The sequence below is a fragment of the Lacerta agilis genome, chromosome 6, assembly GCF_009819535.1.
Source record: "Lacerta agilis isolate rLacAgi1 chromosome 6, rLacAgi1.pri, whole genome shotgun sequence".
NCBI classification, from domain to species: Eukaryota; Metazoa; Chordata; class Lepidosauria; order Squamata; family Lacertidae; genus Lacerta; species Lacerta agilis.
The window spans coordinates 3143769-3157852 of NC_046317.1; the positions used below are offsets into that span (position 1 = coordinate 3143769).

At 43.8% G+C, this 14084-nt stretch overlaps 1 protein-coding gene across 2 annotated transcripts in view; it reads left to right on the forward strand.

The window, feature by feature from the left end:
* The window catches only part of RABGAP1L (RAB GTPase activating protein 1 like), a 133943-nt gene that overhangs the window by 14071 nt on the left and 105788 nt on the right, over positions 1–14084 (forward strand). For both annotated transcript variants that reach the window (XM_033151247.1, XM_033151248.1), the window contains exons 9-13: positions 332–434; positions 964–1130; positions 3392–3512; positions 4273–4366; positions 6118–6268. In XM_033151247.1, coding sequence (XP_033007138.1) covers positions 332–434; positions 964–1130; positions 3392–3512; positions 4273–4366; positions 6118–6268 — 636 coding nt within the window. The remainder of the gene's footprint in view (positions 1–331; positions 435–963; positions 1131–3391; positions 3513–4272; positions 4367–6117; positions 6269–14084) is intronic.

Genomic DNA, 14084 nt, shown 5'->3' on the forward strand with positions numbered 1-14084 from the left:
TTTTGAGTAAATTTATACAATTGCATCTTTATGGTAAGAACCATCAACTTTTCTGACGTTATTCTGCTGCACCATCTAGGCAAATCTTATTATTGATACCATTATTTTCACAAGCATCACATGATGCCTGGGGACTGCAAACTGTATGCAATTTGTACCTGAAATGTGCAGCTGGCAGCCAGAAGGGCAACATTTTGGCTTTATTTGTACTGAGCTCCTATACTAACTTGGAAAATTGCAATTAGAATCAACAGCCTTACCAGAGGGTTGTTTAAATAAACAATTGAAAATTTAGAGTTTATCCTTCTAAATGTGATGTTTGTGTTCTTAGGAGTCCATGGGGAAAAGCTTTGATGGAAAAGCATATATTATTACCGGGATTTGGAATCCTAATACACCTACCTTTGTAGTACTAAATGAGGAAACTCCTAAAGGTAATTATGCATTTAAATGCTATTTGTCAACTTTTTACTTTATATAATTGCCGGAGTGCAAGTGGGTTGAGGAACTAGTGTAACCTCCAACTGTATGGACCATGCTTCATGCATTAGATTGGAAAATAGCATAACAGTGCTTTGACACTAGGTGTACTGTGATTCAGTTTGAAAGTACCAAACCTATGTCAAGGGTTCAAATAAAAAAAGCAAGACGATTACAGAAAGGGAGGAAACACAAGGGGAAGAGAAATATCAGACGTCAAAAGCTTAGGAGCAGTTTAAATGCTATTTAAACCTTTGCAAAAAAAAAAAAAGAGAGAGAGAGAGATGTGGAGAGTTCCAGAAAAAAAGGGGATGGCGACTTAGGGGGGGGGCGCATGAAACAGTAGCAACTCATAGTTTAAACAAGAGAAAACTGTCAGAGTATTTTTTTATCTTGTTTCCAATGTTATTAAATACTTTTATGCTATAACATTTAATCATCAGTTATTTTATGTGAAATCAAGCTCACTTTTTTGTACTACAGATAAGTGTGTGTACATGACTGTGGCAGTAGATATGGTGGTCACAGAAGTGGTGGAGCCAGTTCGTTTTCTGCTGGAGACACTTGTACGTGTGTATCCTGCCAATGAGCGCTTTTGGTATTTCAGCAGAAAAACTTTCACAGAAACATTCCACATGAAACTGAAACAGGTAATCCTTTTTTCTTTTTCAGTAAACAAGGGTAAAAAACATATTTAAAAGACAATTCAAAATGTTTCTTCACTGCCCAACTGGAGCCCCTAGGTAAAATTTGGCCTCTAGAGGAATGGTGTTTGGCCTGCAGTTGCCAACCCAGCAGCAAAAAAGGGGGCATAGAGGGGTGAATTTCTGTGTCTTTACAGCTAATTGGCAGACTTTTGGGGGACTGCGAACTTGGCTTGCCACCTTCACCCCTTTCTTGGAGTGACTTTTCAGGGAAATGTAGTGGCTGACCAAGATGTAAATTGTTGAAGTGGTTCAGTTACTGCGGTCCAGTTGTTGTTCAGTCGTTCAGTCGTGTCCGACTCTTCGTGACCCCATGGACCAGAGCACGCCAGGCACGCCTATCCTTCACTGCCTCTCGCAGTTTGGCCAAACTCATGTTAGTAGCTTCGAGAACGCTGTCCAACCATCTCATCCTCTGTCGTCCCCTTCTCCTTGTGCCCTCCATCTTTCCCAACATCAGGGTCTTTTCTAGGGAGTCTTCTCTTCTCATCAGAAGCAGTCCAGTAGAGGAGTACCAAATGAGCACACATTTTAGGATTCACTTGCAGATATTTAGCTTCACCTTCCATTATCAGAGGTAAATGACACATTCCAGCAAGGCAAAGAAAGTCAAGGAGGTTGCAAAGCATGGTCCTGAGACAGAGAGGCTTGGAGGGCTTCATTTGGCCCCAGGGCCTGAAGTGCCGCACCTCTGGCATAGGTTACATTGACAGGGTTACATTCTCTCTGAAGGAGCAAGTACGTATTTTGGGGTACGTCTGGGTCCATCACTGTTGCTTGGGGCTCAAGTGTCCTCGGTGGTACAGGGTGTCTTCCACCAGGTTTGGCTGGTAGCCCATCTATGGATAAGGGATAGCCTTATTTTCTGTTGCCTATGTTCTGGTAACCCTTAGGTTAGGTAAAGGTAAAGGTAAAGGTACCTCTGACGGTTAGGTCCAGTCGTGGACGACTCTGGGGTTGCGGCGCTCATCTCGCTCTATAGGCCGAGGGAGCTGGTGTTTGTCCACAGACAACTTCTGGGTCATGTGGCCAGCATGACTAAGCCGCTTCTGGTGAAACCAGAGCAGCACATGGAAACGCCGTTTACCTTCCTGCCGGAGCGGTACCTATTTATCTACTTGCACTTTGATGTGCTTTTGAACTGCTACGTGGGCAGGAGCTGGGACTGAACAATGGGAGCTCACCCCGTCGCAGGGATTCGAACTGCCGTCCTTCTGATTGGGAGGCCCTAGGCTCTGTGGTTTAGACCACAGTGCCACCCGTGTCCCAAAACCCTTAGGTTAGATTACTACAATTTGTTATACACTTTTGAAAACTGTTCAGAAACTGCAGCTAATGCAGAATTCAGCATCTAGGTTGCTCACTGGGGCAAGATGGCCTGAGTACATAACACCAATCCTGACCCAACTGCACTGGCTACCAGATAGTTTCTGGGCCTAATTCAAAGTTCTAATTTTGACCTATAAAGTATTTTATGGCTCAGGACCCAATTCCTCAAGGGCCATCTCTCCCCATTTGAACTGAACTGGACCCTGTGATTGTAATCTAAGGCCCTTGTTTGTGTGCCCCCTTTACAGGAGGGCCGGAGATGGCAACACGAGAAAGGGACTTATCAGTGTTGGCTCCCTGCTTGTGGAATAGTTTCCTCAGGAGGCTCGCCTGGTGCCATTGCTGCATATCTTTAGGCACCAGGCAAAAACATCCCTTTTTCATAAGGCCTTTGACTTTTTAATACCTATGGCCTTTTTGTGTGGGTTGGATGTTTTAATCTGGTTGGCATCTGCCTGCCTTGGGAGACAATGGAGGAGTGCACCTTTGGGGTGAAGTCAAACTGTTGGAAGGGTACAGCACCTGCTGTGGTTGTAGAGACCGATACGGGAGAGACATGTTTTGTTGCAGCTAAGGCAGATGAAGGCATCCGGTTTTGCTGCTACAGGTGCACCATGGTGTTTCTTCTGTCTGTCCTCCTCCCAGAGGTCATCCCTCCTCTGGTCACTGGTCACTGCTATGAATGTTGCCAGGCAGTTCTAATCGGTTTTTTAAAAAGTACTTTTGATTTTTGAAAATGCTGGCTTTGATGTATATATGTGTTTGTGTGTTTTTTCTTAAAACACTGTAACTGATTTTGAGCTGCAGTGGCAAAGAAGTGACCAATAAATTTAATAAATAACAACAACATTAGGCTGAAATGTATTTGTCATATTTAGAGTGAAGAGAAAGGTCACCCGAATGCTGGAGATGCCATTTATGAAGTCTTGAGTCTGCACAGAGATTCTGAAAGAGAGGAAGAACCAGGCAGCCCATCACATGAGGATGATGCTAAAGAGGGTAAAGCTAACCTCAGTAATACCTGTACAAGCTGTAATGTATTCCATTAAATATAGCTCTTCCTAATTATGCTTGCCAGGGATGTATGTCAAATAGGAGAGATGCATAATTTCTGGGGGTAACCGGTTATCCATAAATGCTGTTTGTCACCTCTCTTTTAATTCTCCTGGTGATGAATTGCTTTGTTAGCCCCCTGCGTCCATCTTCCATTACAAACGCTACCTATCTCTGTAGGTAGTGGGCTGGAAACAGCTCCAGAGTAGATCCTGCTGATAGCAGAGATCAAAGTTTATATATGACAGAGCAGGTGTGATTAGAACTTGGATTGGTGGGACCTTTCATTTGCTTGAATAAAAAGAGAACTGAGGTAGGCAGTGTAATAAGGTGCTTGCCTTGAATCTTCTGTCTTGCACTCCTGTCCTTTGCCACCCACTTTCCCATTTCCAAGGAAGAAAATAATAATCTTACAGGGCAAGGACGAGTGTAGTTGGAATGGTATAGATGGAATAGGGCTTCTGGGAGTTCTTAGAGACTTCTTCAGAAGTGACAGTTGCACTGCCACCACCCTGGCACACACTTTCTGCCAGGGATCCTGTGAACCGAACCACACCCCTTAACTACATTAGTTTTATAAACTAATTTGTGTTCTGCCTTGCAGTAGTTTTCTTTACAGAGTTATGAGAAGTGTGCAATGGAATCAGAATCTCTTGTGACTGTGTCACTGTTAAACATGTTCATGTCTTGGGTTTTTCCGATGTAGAGAGCGATAATGAACTCTCAAGTGGTACTGGTGATGTATCAAAGGATTGCCCAGAGAAGATCTTGTATTCGTGGGGAGAATTGCTTGGAAGATGGTAAGAATTAATTAGGATCAATTTGCAAGAAAACTAAACAGATTAGAAGAGTAACTTTTTTAAAGACTTGAGAGCATAATTTACATGGGAGTTTATCTCACTCCATTTCTTTGGCGTAAAACTGAAAGCAAGAAAAAAAAGCAGTACTTGGGGATGAGGAGAGAAGAAGGTGCTTGCGTGAAATATCACATATTTCAATATGTGAAATATCACATATTTCATGCTTTGACACAGTCCACAGAAACCTGTGGGTGATGCATAGTTATTTCAGTTTTCCTTTGGGCTTGCTGTGATTAGATGCCTAAATTACCCTGTCAGTACCTCTCTTTTCTGTTAAAAGGGGGACTCAGTGCATGGGCATTTACTTGTAAACAATAGGCTACTGAGAGACTTAGAAGTTGGCTATTAAAATTAGTTTAATTTCATGATTTTACGTCATTGAGATGCAATTGTTATCTGACCTAGCACCCCTTCCTCAGTATAGTTTTTTAAGAACAGAAAACCGGAAAGAACAGCTTGCTGAACCAAGCCAAGGGCCCCTCTAGCTCAACATCTGGTTCTCACAATGGCCAACCAGATACCTGTGGGAAACAGGCAAGCAGGACCTGCGCACAAGAGCAACCACCCACCCCATGGCTTCCAACATCTGGTATTCAAAGGCATTACTGCTTCCTACCACGAAGGCAGAGCATAGCCATAGTAGCCGTTGATAGCCCTACCCTTCATGGATTTGTCCAGTTGTTTTTTAAAAGCATCTAAGTTGGCCATCATTGGTTTTTGTGGGAGCAGGTTCCATAGTTTAACAACGTGCTGTGTGAAGAAGTACTTTTTAAATCTGCCCTGAATCTTCCAACATTCAGCTTCATTGCATGTTCATGAGTCCTAGTGTTATGGGAGAAGAAGAAAAAGCTTTTTATTTTATGATTTATGAACTTCTATCTTGTCGCCTCTTACTGGCCTGTCCTCTAAACTAGAAAGTCCCAGACGCTGCAAGAGTTGGGAATTGGGCATATATTCTGATGTCAGAATATTAAGCTCTCCTTTGACATATACCATATTTTTCTGTGTATTGGACGAGGTTTTTTTGACTCAAAAATCATGTAAAAAAACTGGGGTCGTCCAATACACGGATAATGGCATGGGGGGGGGGAGAAGCAGGGTGCCGCCAGCCATCCAGTTGGCAGGAGCGTGGCTTCCCCTGATGCTGCAGCAAGCGGGGGCGATCTGGGGGCATTTCCTGCCCGCAGCTGCGGTGGGGGGAGGGGAGAAGCTGCTTGTTGGCGGGAGTGCAACTTCCCCAGATGCTGCTGCGCATGGCGGGTGCTGCCTGGATCCTTTCCCGCACATGGCATTGGGGGAGGTTGCGCTCCCACCCACTGGATGGCGGGCAGGAGCGCAAATTCCCCCGATGCGGCTGTGCGTGGGAAACAATCTAGGGAGTGTTTCCTGCCCGCAGCCGCCTGGGGGGAGAGGCTCAACAACTTTGGGCCATCTCCCCTCATTTTCTTAAAATTTGAGTCCCCCCAAAATGGGGGGGGGGGTCTTATACATGGGGGCATCCTGTAGATGGAAAAATTCTGTAAGGAGTTCACCGTTCCTGCTGTCTTCTCATCACTAGGATAGTTGAGAATTTGTTATGGCAAATCTATTTTTCATATTTCATATTTCAAAGTGACTTTCTGTAGAAGGTGTGTGTATAATTGAGGCTTGCACTGTTCAAATAAGCAGCAACTTTCCTACCTCTTTGTTAGGCATGGTAACCTTAGTGTGAGACCAAAAGGACTGTCTTCGCTGGTGAAGCGTGGTGTTCCAGAGGCATTAAGAGCTGAGGTATGGCAGTTACTAGCAGGATGCCATGATAACCAGGCGATGTTGGAAAAATACAGAATTCTCATCACAAAGGTGAGTCTTTTGGAAATGTTCATTGATATGGTGTATTTATTAAATCAGATCTCTCTGCTTGTGCAACAATAGAGCTATATCTTAAAAAATGAGTATAAAGAAATTTTCACTACAATACTTTACTGCTTGCTGTGGATACCCACATTTGATTCAATTAGGAATGAAACCTGTGGCCTTGGTTATTGATATTGCATGGCATCTAATGTTCTGTGTAGATGCTAAAAACTGTGATGTAGGTCTTTTTTTAACAAACTTGTTCCTCCTTCGCTGAGACCCTTATTCTCCATGATAGCAAGGCTGTCACTTGGCTGCTTTTATAATTTTAAATTTTTTAGCCTGCTTGTCTTACTGTATCAGGCTCATACCTGCAGCCCTGAGGTCTAGTTATATGCTGCTAAGTGTATTGCTGCTGTGCTATTAAGAATGGAAAAAGTTGACCTAAATGTTTAGGAGAACCACTGTGCTGTGACCCTGATAAGACTCTCCATATACACGTACCCCAGGGTTTTAATTCTTTTGGTATCTACCAGCTTTCAGCCTTTAAAGTTTTTCTGGAAAGAGGGAGGGATCGAGATGTGATAGACGCAGTTGATAGGTAGAGCCAGTGTGGTGTAGTGGTTAAGAGCAGTGGACTCGTAATCTGGTGAACCGGGTTCGCGTCTCCACTCCTCCACATGCAGCTGCTGGGTGACCTTGGGCTAGTCACACTTCTCTGAAGTCTCTCAGCTCCACTCACCTCACAAGAGTGTTTGTTGTGGGGGAGGAAGGGAAAGGAGAATGTGAGCCACTTTCAGGTAGTGATAAAGGTAGTGACTCCTTCAGGTAGTGATAAAACGGGATATCAAATCCAAACTCCTCCTCTTCTTCTCTTTCACGTTCTGTAATTTTTCAGTTTACTTGATACCATTAACTGTGGAATATTTCATTAGTACTATCAGGAGAAATATATTTTGATCCCAGTGGTACAGTAGGCTTGTGTTGACAGAAGTTATGGGGTTAATTTATCAGCAGTGGACTCTTAATTTTAAAAAGTGGCTCATGTGATCATACACTCACTGACTAGTATAAAAGAAAACGATGTTTGCAAGGAAGTATATATTGTGTATAAGCCAAATAATTATTTTGCCCTTGTTTTCTATATGGTGATATCTTTTTAATATTAAATCTAAGACTGTTTAGACTATTCTACTTTCACAGTGGTGTTTTTCTCTCTCCATAGGCTATATGCAATTGGAAAGCTTTAACACACAGTGTGCATTGACGGTCTATATCTCTCTTAATACAATACTTTTTTATTTGAATATGCATTTATTGACCAAGGATAAATTGGTTTTAGTATATTTTAAAACATTTTAATAATTGATTTTATAATATTGAGTTGAAATTCAGTTTTGAAAGTTATTACCTATCCAGAATTTAGGTGAACAAGGTTATTAATCTAATAAATTCAGCAGAGAAAGATATAACTAAGTGTGTCATTCAGCTAGCACCAGCAATGTTTCTGACACTGTACAAAGTATGTTGCTAGCTATACCTAAGACTGAAGTAACATGGATTAAGCACAAGTAAAAGAAGGATAACATTCCCAGTGGATTGAGGGGAAAGATAGTTAGGAAGTCATAGTTGGCAAGTACAGGTTACACAAAAGCTTAGTTTAGATGGGGGGTTGGAAACAAATTGCAGGGTGCACACACTCCCTCTACCCACCCCATTCTTGCATAGCTTCCTTTTCCATTTTTTGTTCAGTGCTAGGTGATGTTAACTGTGTAGTTGTGAGTGGAAGCCAGTGTATATGACAAGCACTGCTGTAATGTAATGATACCTGCCAGTCCCCATCAATAATCTTGATTACCTATTTTGGGGTAGCTGGTGTTTCAAAGGTACCGGTAGTTCCATATATAACACATTGCAGTAGTACAGCTCACAGCTCCCCAGCACATGGATAACTGCCACAAAGCTCTCTCTCATCCAGTTTATACAGTCATACCTCTGGGTACGAACGCTGCGTGTTGCGTTTGTCACGGGTTACGAACATGCCGAACCCGGAAGTACCGGAACGGGTTACGTCCGGGTTCGGTGGTTCGCACATGTGCAGAAGCGCCAAATCACGCAATGCACATACGCAAGCAAAACATGATAAAAAGTGCTCTGTGCCACTAAGGCTGTTGTGTTCCTCAAGTGACAGCTGGATCTAAGATTACCTTTAACCATGGACCTGCTCTTTTAAGGGGAGTGTAAGAACCCTGGCCAAAATAGGCTGTGTTTTGTCTAATTACCGTATTGGCCCAAATATAAGACGCACCCGCAAATAAGCTGCACCTTTAAAATTCAAGGCTTATTTGCGGGTGCAGCCTGCCTCCTGGTACTACCCCCCAAGCTGGCCCCGGGGGGGGGGCGTGGGAGTGGCGGAGAGGCTGTGCACCCTTGCCCCGTGCTCTTGGGCTGCTTCCTGGGGGGGGGGGAGGAGCTGCGCCGTTTTGCCAGTGGTCTTCCCACTGGGGGGTGGGAGCCGCACAGGAAGGTTGTGAATATAAGCCGCACTTTAACTTTTCACAGCCCGAATTAAGAAAAAAGTGTGGCTTATATTCAGGCCAATACGCTAGATGGACAAACAACTCAGAAACAGTCCTTGTCTGCCTTAAGTCTCTTGATTGGCCTTCCAGCTCATTACTGTGTTCAAGCACTAGTTCAGAACCTCTACTGGCTTACCTGCTTTAGATGAAAAGGAGACATAAAATTGTAAGTGGATTTGAGGTAGCTGAAAGGTGTTCCAAACTGAAGCTGTAATATTGGCAAAGCAGAAATTAAACTTTGCTCAAAAATACACTGCCCACACAATGCTGCTTGCTTGCTCAGGTCAGCTGGAGAGAGACCAAAGTTAGTACCATCACTGTCTGAAGTGCGGTTGATGGGGATACAATAAAATATTTTTCCTTCTATGTGCCCAGTCATGGAACTCCCTACCCTAGGACATACTTTTGGTGCCTACTTTGGTTGCATTCCAGTGCCAGCTGAAACTTATTTTTTTCTGGTAGGCTTTTCACTTGACCAGTGTATGAAGTCAAATCTTATTTGCCTGTCTGCTTTGCTTTCTGAATTTTTCATCTCCTTTTTAATTTTCTTTGTATTATAAATTATCATTATTGGCCATATTATACCGTTCCCAACCTTAGGTAGCAAAGCTTGCTATGATCCCATATGTACCTATTTTTTGTACCTATCGCTGTTTAAGTGGATGTTTGCACATCCTCCTTCTGTAGATACTGGTGGTACGACTAGGGTTCATTGAGCTAGGAAGAGAACTACCGGTAAGTAGGAACATGTACAGTCTTCTAGAAAAGTCTTTATCAAAGGGAAGGGAAGGGAGCAGAGCACACACACAATTCCTTGTTGAGGCTCCAGAAGCTTCTGCACTATAGGTGGGATCATGTGGGATCCCAAATGTTTGAGGGCAAGAAGGCCAGTTAATGAATAATGGTTGCAGGATTTTTGTTCTTGGTTGCCTTATGCCAACACTGTATTTCCTCATCCCCTCCAGTGAGAACCTCTGTGTCATCGGTGTTTCGTTGCACGTCAGTACTGTATTATTATTCATTTCATTTCTATACCGTTTTATATTTTTAAGAAAAAACTAATAATATCAAAGTGGTTTACAACCTATATTAAAAACACAATAAAATAAAAAATTCCTTCCAGTAGCACCCTAGAGACCAACTGAGTTTGTTCTTGGTATAGGCTTTGGTGTGCATGCACACTTCTTCAGATACACTGAAACGGAAGTCACCAGACCCTTAAATATAGTGAGGGAGTGGGGAGGGGTATTACTCAGAAGGGTGGTGGGAATGGGTGATCAGCTGATAGGTGTGGAAAACCTGTTGACTGTCTTCCACACCCATCAGCCAATCACCCATTCCCACCACCCTTCTGAGTAATACCCCCCCACTCCCTAACTGTATTTAAGGGTTTGGTGACTTCCGTCTCAGTGTATCTGAAGAAGTGTGCATGCACACGAAAGCTCATACCAAGAACAAACTTAGTTGGTCTCTAAGGTGCTACTGGAAGGAATTTTTTATTTTATTTTGTTTTGACTATGGCGGACCAACACGGCTACCTACCTGTAACTAAACCTATATTAAAGCATCAAAAAAGGAAAAAAAGAATCCAGAAGAATACATTACAGAAGAAATTCAAATGTAAAGTATACATTCTAAGCAACAGAACCGGAAACTAAAATGTTATCTGTAAGATTTCAGTATAAAACATTACAAAGGTGGTCAGCTGCAGAATGCACATTTAACGCAGCAAAGTTAACAACAACTACAATTTCATCTTAAACATTTTGAAAGAAAACATTACTAAAGGAAGTGAAATAAAATGCAGATTTAAAACAGCATAATCAGCAAGAGAATAAAATTAAAATACAATCCTAAACATACAACGTATCTGCTGCTGTAGGTAAGATGGTCTCTGAGCTCTTCAACAGCCTCAGCGTTTGTAGCTGGAGTCAATCAGGGCCGTGCCCTCCCACGATTCATGATTCATGCATTCTGCTTTTGGTAGCAGCCCTCTTGTATCACACAGTTCTGCCCTTAGCAGCAGACAGTGGGGGTGGGTGGGGATCAAGTGTTGGACTGGAGAGACATGGATTCAGTCCCATCACACCCAAGACACTTTCTGAAAGACCTTGGGTCAATCTTCAACCATCAGTCTAGCAAAGCGCATAGTGTTGTAGGAGTGAAATTGGGCTTTATGTTGCCCTGAACTTTTTGGTTGAAGGGTGAGATTTCTTGATTCCTTCCTCCCTCCCTCCCTCCCTCCTGTTGTTGATTCTTGCCAATCAAACCTTTTTCCTATTTTCATTGCTGTCCTTGGAAAACAGATTTTTGAATAACTTCCTGTCTTTTTCTTTGTTATCGGATGCTTCTAGCTTTCCACACTTATTGAAAACAGCAATGTTGTTATCACAAGTAATGTCCACACTTTTGAAGTCTCATGATAAGCTGGAGGATTTTGAATCGGAGATCTGATGCAGACTAAGTCACATTTTAGCTAATCGGCGTGTAGAATACATATTAAATCCTAGAATGAATCCTAGTATATAATAAAAACTTTCGTGTTAGAATCTGAACATACTTAAACAAAAAAAAATTGTTTTCTTATTCAGTGTTTTGATACATGTTTGCTTTGTTCAACACTTATTGTTCTGTAGCACTGAAGATATGTATTAATTCTCTCTAGAGGAGATTTTATAAAACAATATGTGTAGGTCTTTTGAAAGTTGAGTCATAGAAGTTGGCTGAGATTGATTTGATTTTTCTACTTTTGACTGCTTTTAAGATCCCAGTTGCCATAACAACTTTATTACCTATTTTTTTCTCTTAGCAAATCAGTTGCCATAACAATAAAATATAGCTTTATGAATGTGACCGCGTTTCTTTTTGACATTCTTCGTTTTTATAGAAATACCTCGTGGTTGGGGGTTGTGTATGTTTCTTAAAATATTAAGCTTCAATCTAGCATCCTGCATATTCGTTGGATGAATCTCACTGAAGCCAATGTACCGGTATATCCAACACTGTATTTTCCTGTTTCTTTCCAAGCCAGCATTTGGACATTATGAAATGAATCTATTCATATAATGTATAGGCCAGAAAAGAGGCATATGGCACAGGCAGTTAGTGACTCTGCCGTGTGCCAGCCCCCCCCCCCAACCTGGGGAATTCGGTTGTCCTGTCAGTCAGCCCTCAAGTCTGCAGTTGTTGCTGCTGAATGCCAGGTTCGCTCTGAGTAAGATCCCCCCATCCATAATCTGATTATGGACGAGAAGGCTGATTTTGGTCTGTACCCCTGAGACCTGGGTCAGTAAGCAGGCTGGAGTGGGTCTCCCCCAGCTGTGCCCACCTGGATACTTGGTACAGCATCAGGGCAGACTTGAGGGTCCAGGAGCGGAAGTTGCTGTGTCTATAGAGATTCCATCTCCCTTTCAGGCTCTCTGTCCAGTTGTGAGGGGGATCTAGAGTGTGTGTTCCTGGCATTGGGCTATCAGGACAGATTAGAGATTCTGCTGGTTTACTAGATGGATGGCAGGTTGCCCGCTCTTGATGGAGTTACACTCCCTCTAAAGGAGCGAGTAGCCTACATAATAACCAGGGGCATCGCAAGGGGGCGGGGGGGCGGGCCGCCCCTAGGTCAAGGGGAGTGGGGGTGACACTTTGGCCGGTCCCTCTTACCCCGCTCCGCCGGGCGGACCCGAACGGGGGCATGTCGCCTTTTCCCCCTTCCAGTGGCTATTTTTCGACGGGGGGGTGACCAGCGAGGGGGGGTGTCAAACCTGTCACCCCTTCCTCGCTGGCCACCACCCCCCGCCGAAAAAAACCGCTGGGGGGCGGGGAAAGGAAGCAGAGCAGGCGCATTCAAGCGCTTTTTTCGGCCGGGGGGGCCCGACCAGCGAGGGTGTGTGTGTCAAACCTGTCACCCCTTCCTCGCTGGCCACCACCCCCCGCCGGAAAAAACCGCTGGGGGCGGGGAAAGGAAGCAGAGCAGGCGCATTCAAGCGCTTGCTCTGCTTCTTTTTGCCCTTTCCGCCGCTTTTTTTCGGCGGGGGGGGGACCAGCGAGGAGGGGGTGTCGCGCTTGTCACCCCCTCCTAGCTGGCCACCACCCCCCGCCGAAAAAAGCCTCGGAAAGGGGGAAATTTCCCCTTTCTGCATACACGTGCATCGTGACGTCTGATGACGTCACGACGCACGCGTCGTGCCCCTCCCCCCAGGGGGGTGCCTCTGCGCTGCTGCCGCCCCCAGCAGCGCAGAGGCTAGCGGCGCCACTGATAATAACTTCAGGATTCTTTGCTGTCGCTTGAGGCTCAGGTGACCTTAGTGGCGTGGAGTGGAGTGGCATGTAAAGCTGATGTTACCTGTGTTTTCTTTGTAGCATAGGAGTCTCATAGCTATTCATTTTTAATATTGCTAGATCTTCTTCATTGTACTTGTATAATTAAGAGAAGAAGTGCATTGCATTGCAACCTAATTGAATTGCATGTGATGGAGGGCATCAGTTATGGTTCACTCTGTCTTTTAAAGTCTGTGTGGCATGCACGCCATGTTTAAGTATTCAGCAGTCAGCATTATGATTGGCATAACTGAACTAATATTGGAGGAGACTCCAGAGGATCAGCCTGGCTCTGCCCTGTATGGATTTCACACCTTGCACAATCCAGGCTCAAGCTCACCTAGTTGCTGCTAGCTCACGTAGCTCACTTTTATGTGAAAAGTGGACATTGTGTGTCTTTCATGTCCTCCTCTCCCTGTGCTCAAAGTCATCCTTGTCTGTTCTCTTTTGCCTTCCCCCGTCTGACTCAACTTACTTAGTCACATAGACCAATTTCCACAAGTTATCTGGATTGTTGATATTCCCATAATTATTGGCAATGTTGTTCCAAACACAGATTTCCAATAGGTCAATAAAGTATGATATAATATATTTTTGTTACCTGTTTTTTTTATCATTTCTGGGGTAGAAAAATACTCTGCAAGTACTCTTAGATATGTTTTACATTGTGGTGTTTGATTTGCATTATTTTGTGTTCCAATATGTTGTGACCTGCCTTGGAAGAGGTAACCCTGAAAGGCAGCCTATACATAATAAAATGAAAAAAGCAATATCAGAGTGGCAGCTCTCTTCTGTGCCCTTTGGTCTCTTGCTCAGTAGAAGAGCCTGCCGCAGCACTCCGACTGATGGGCGGGCTCTTCCCTGGACTCAACTCTACATTGAGAGCCAGTGTGGTGTAATGGTGAAGAGCGGTATAGTCGTAATCTGGT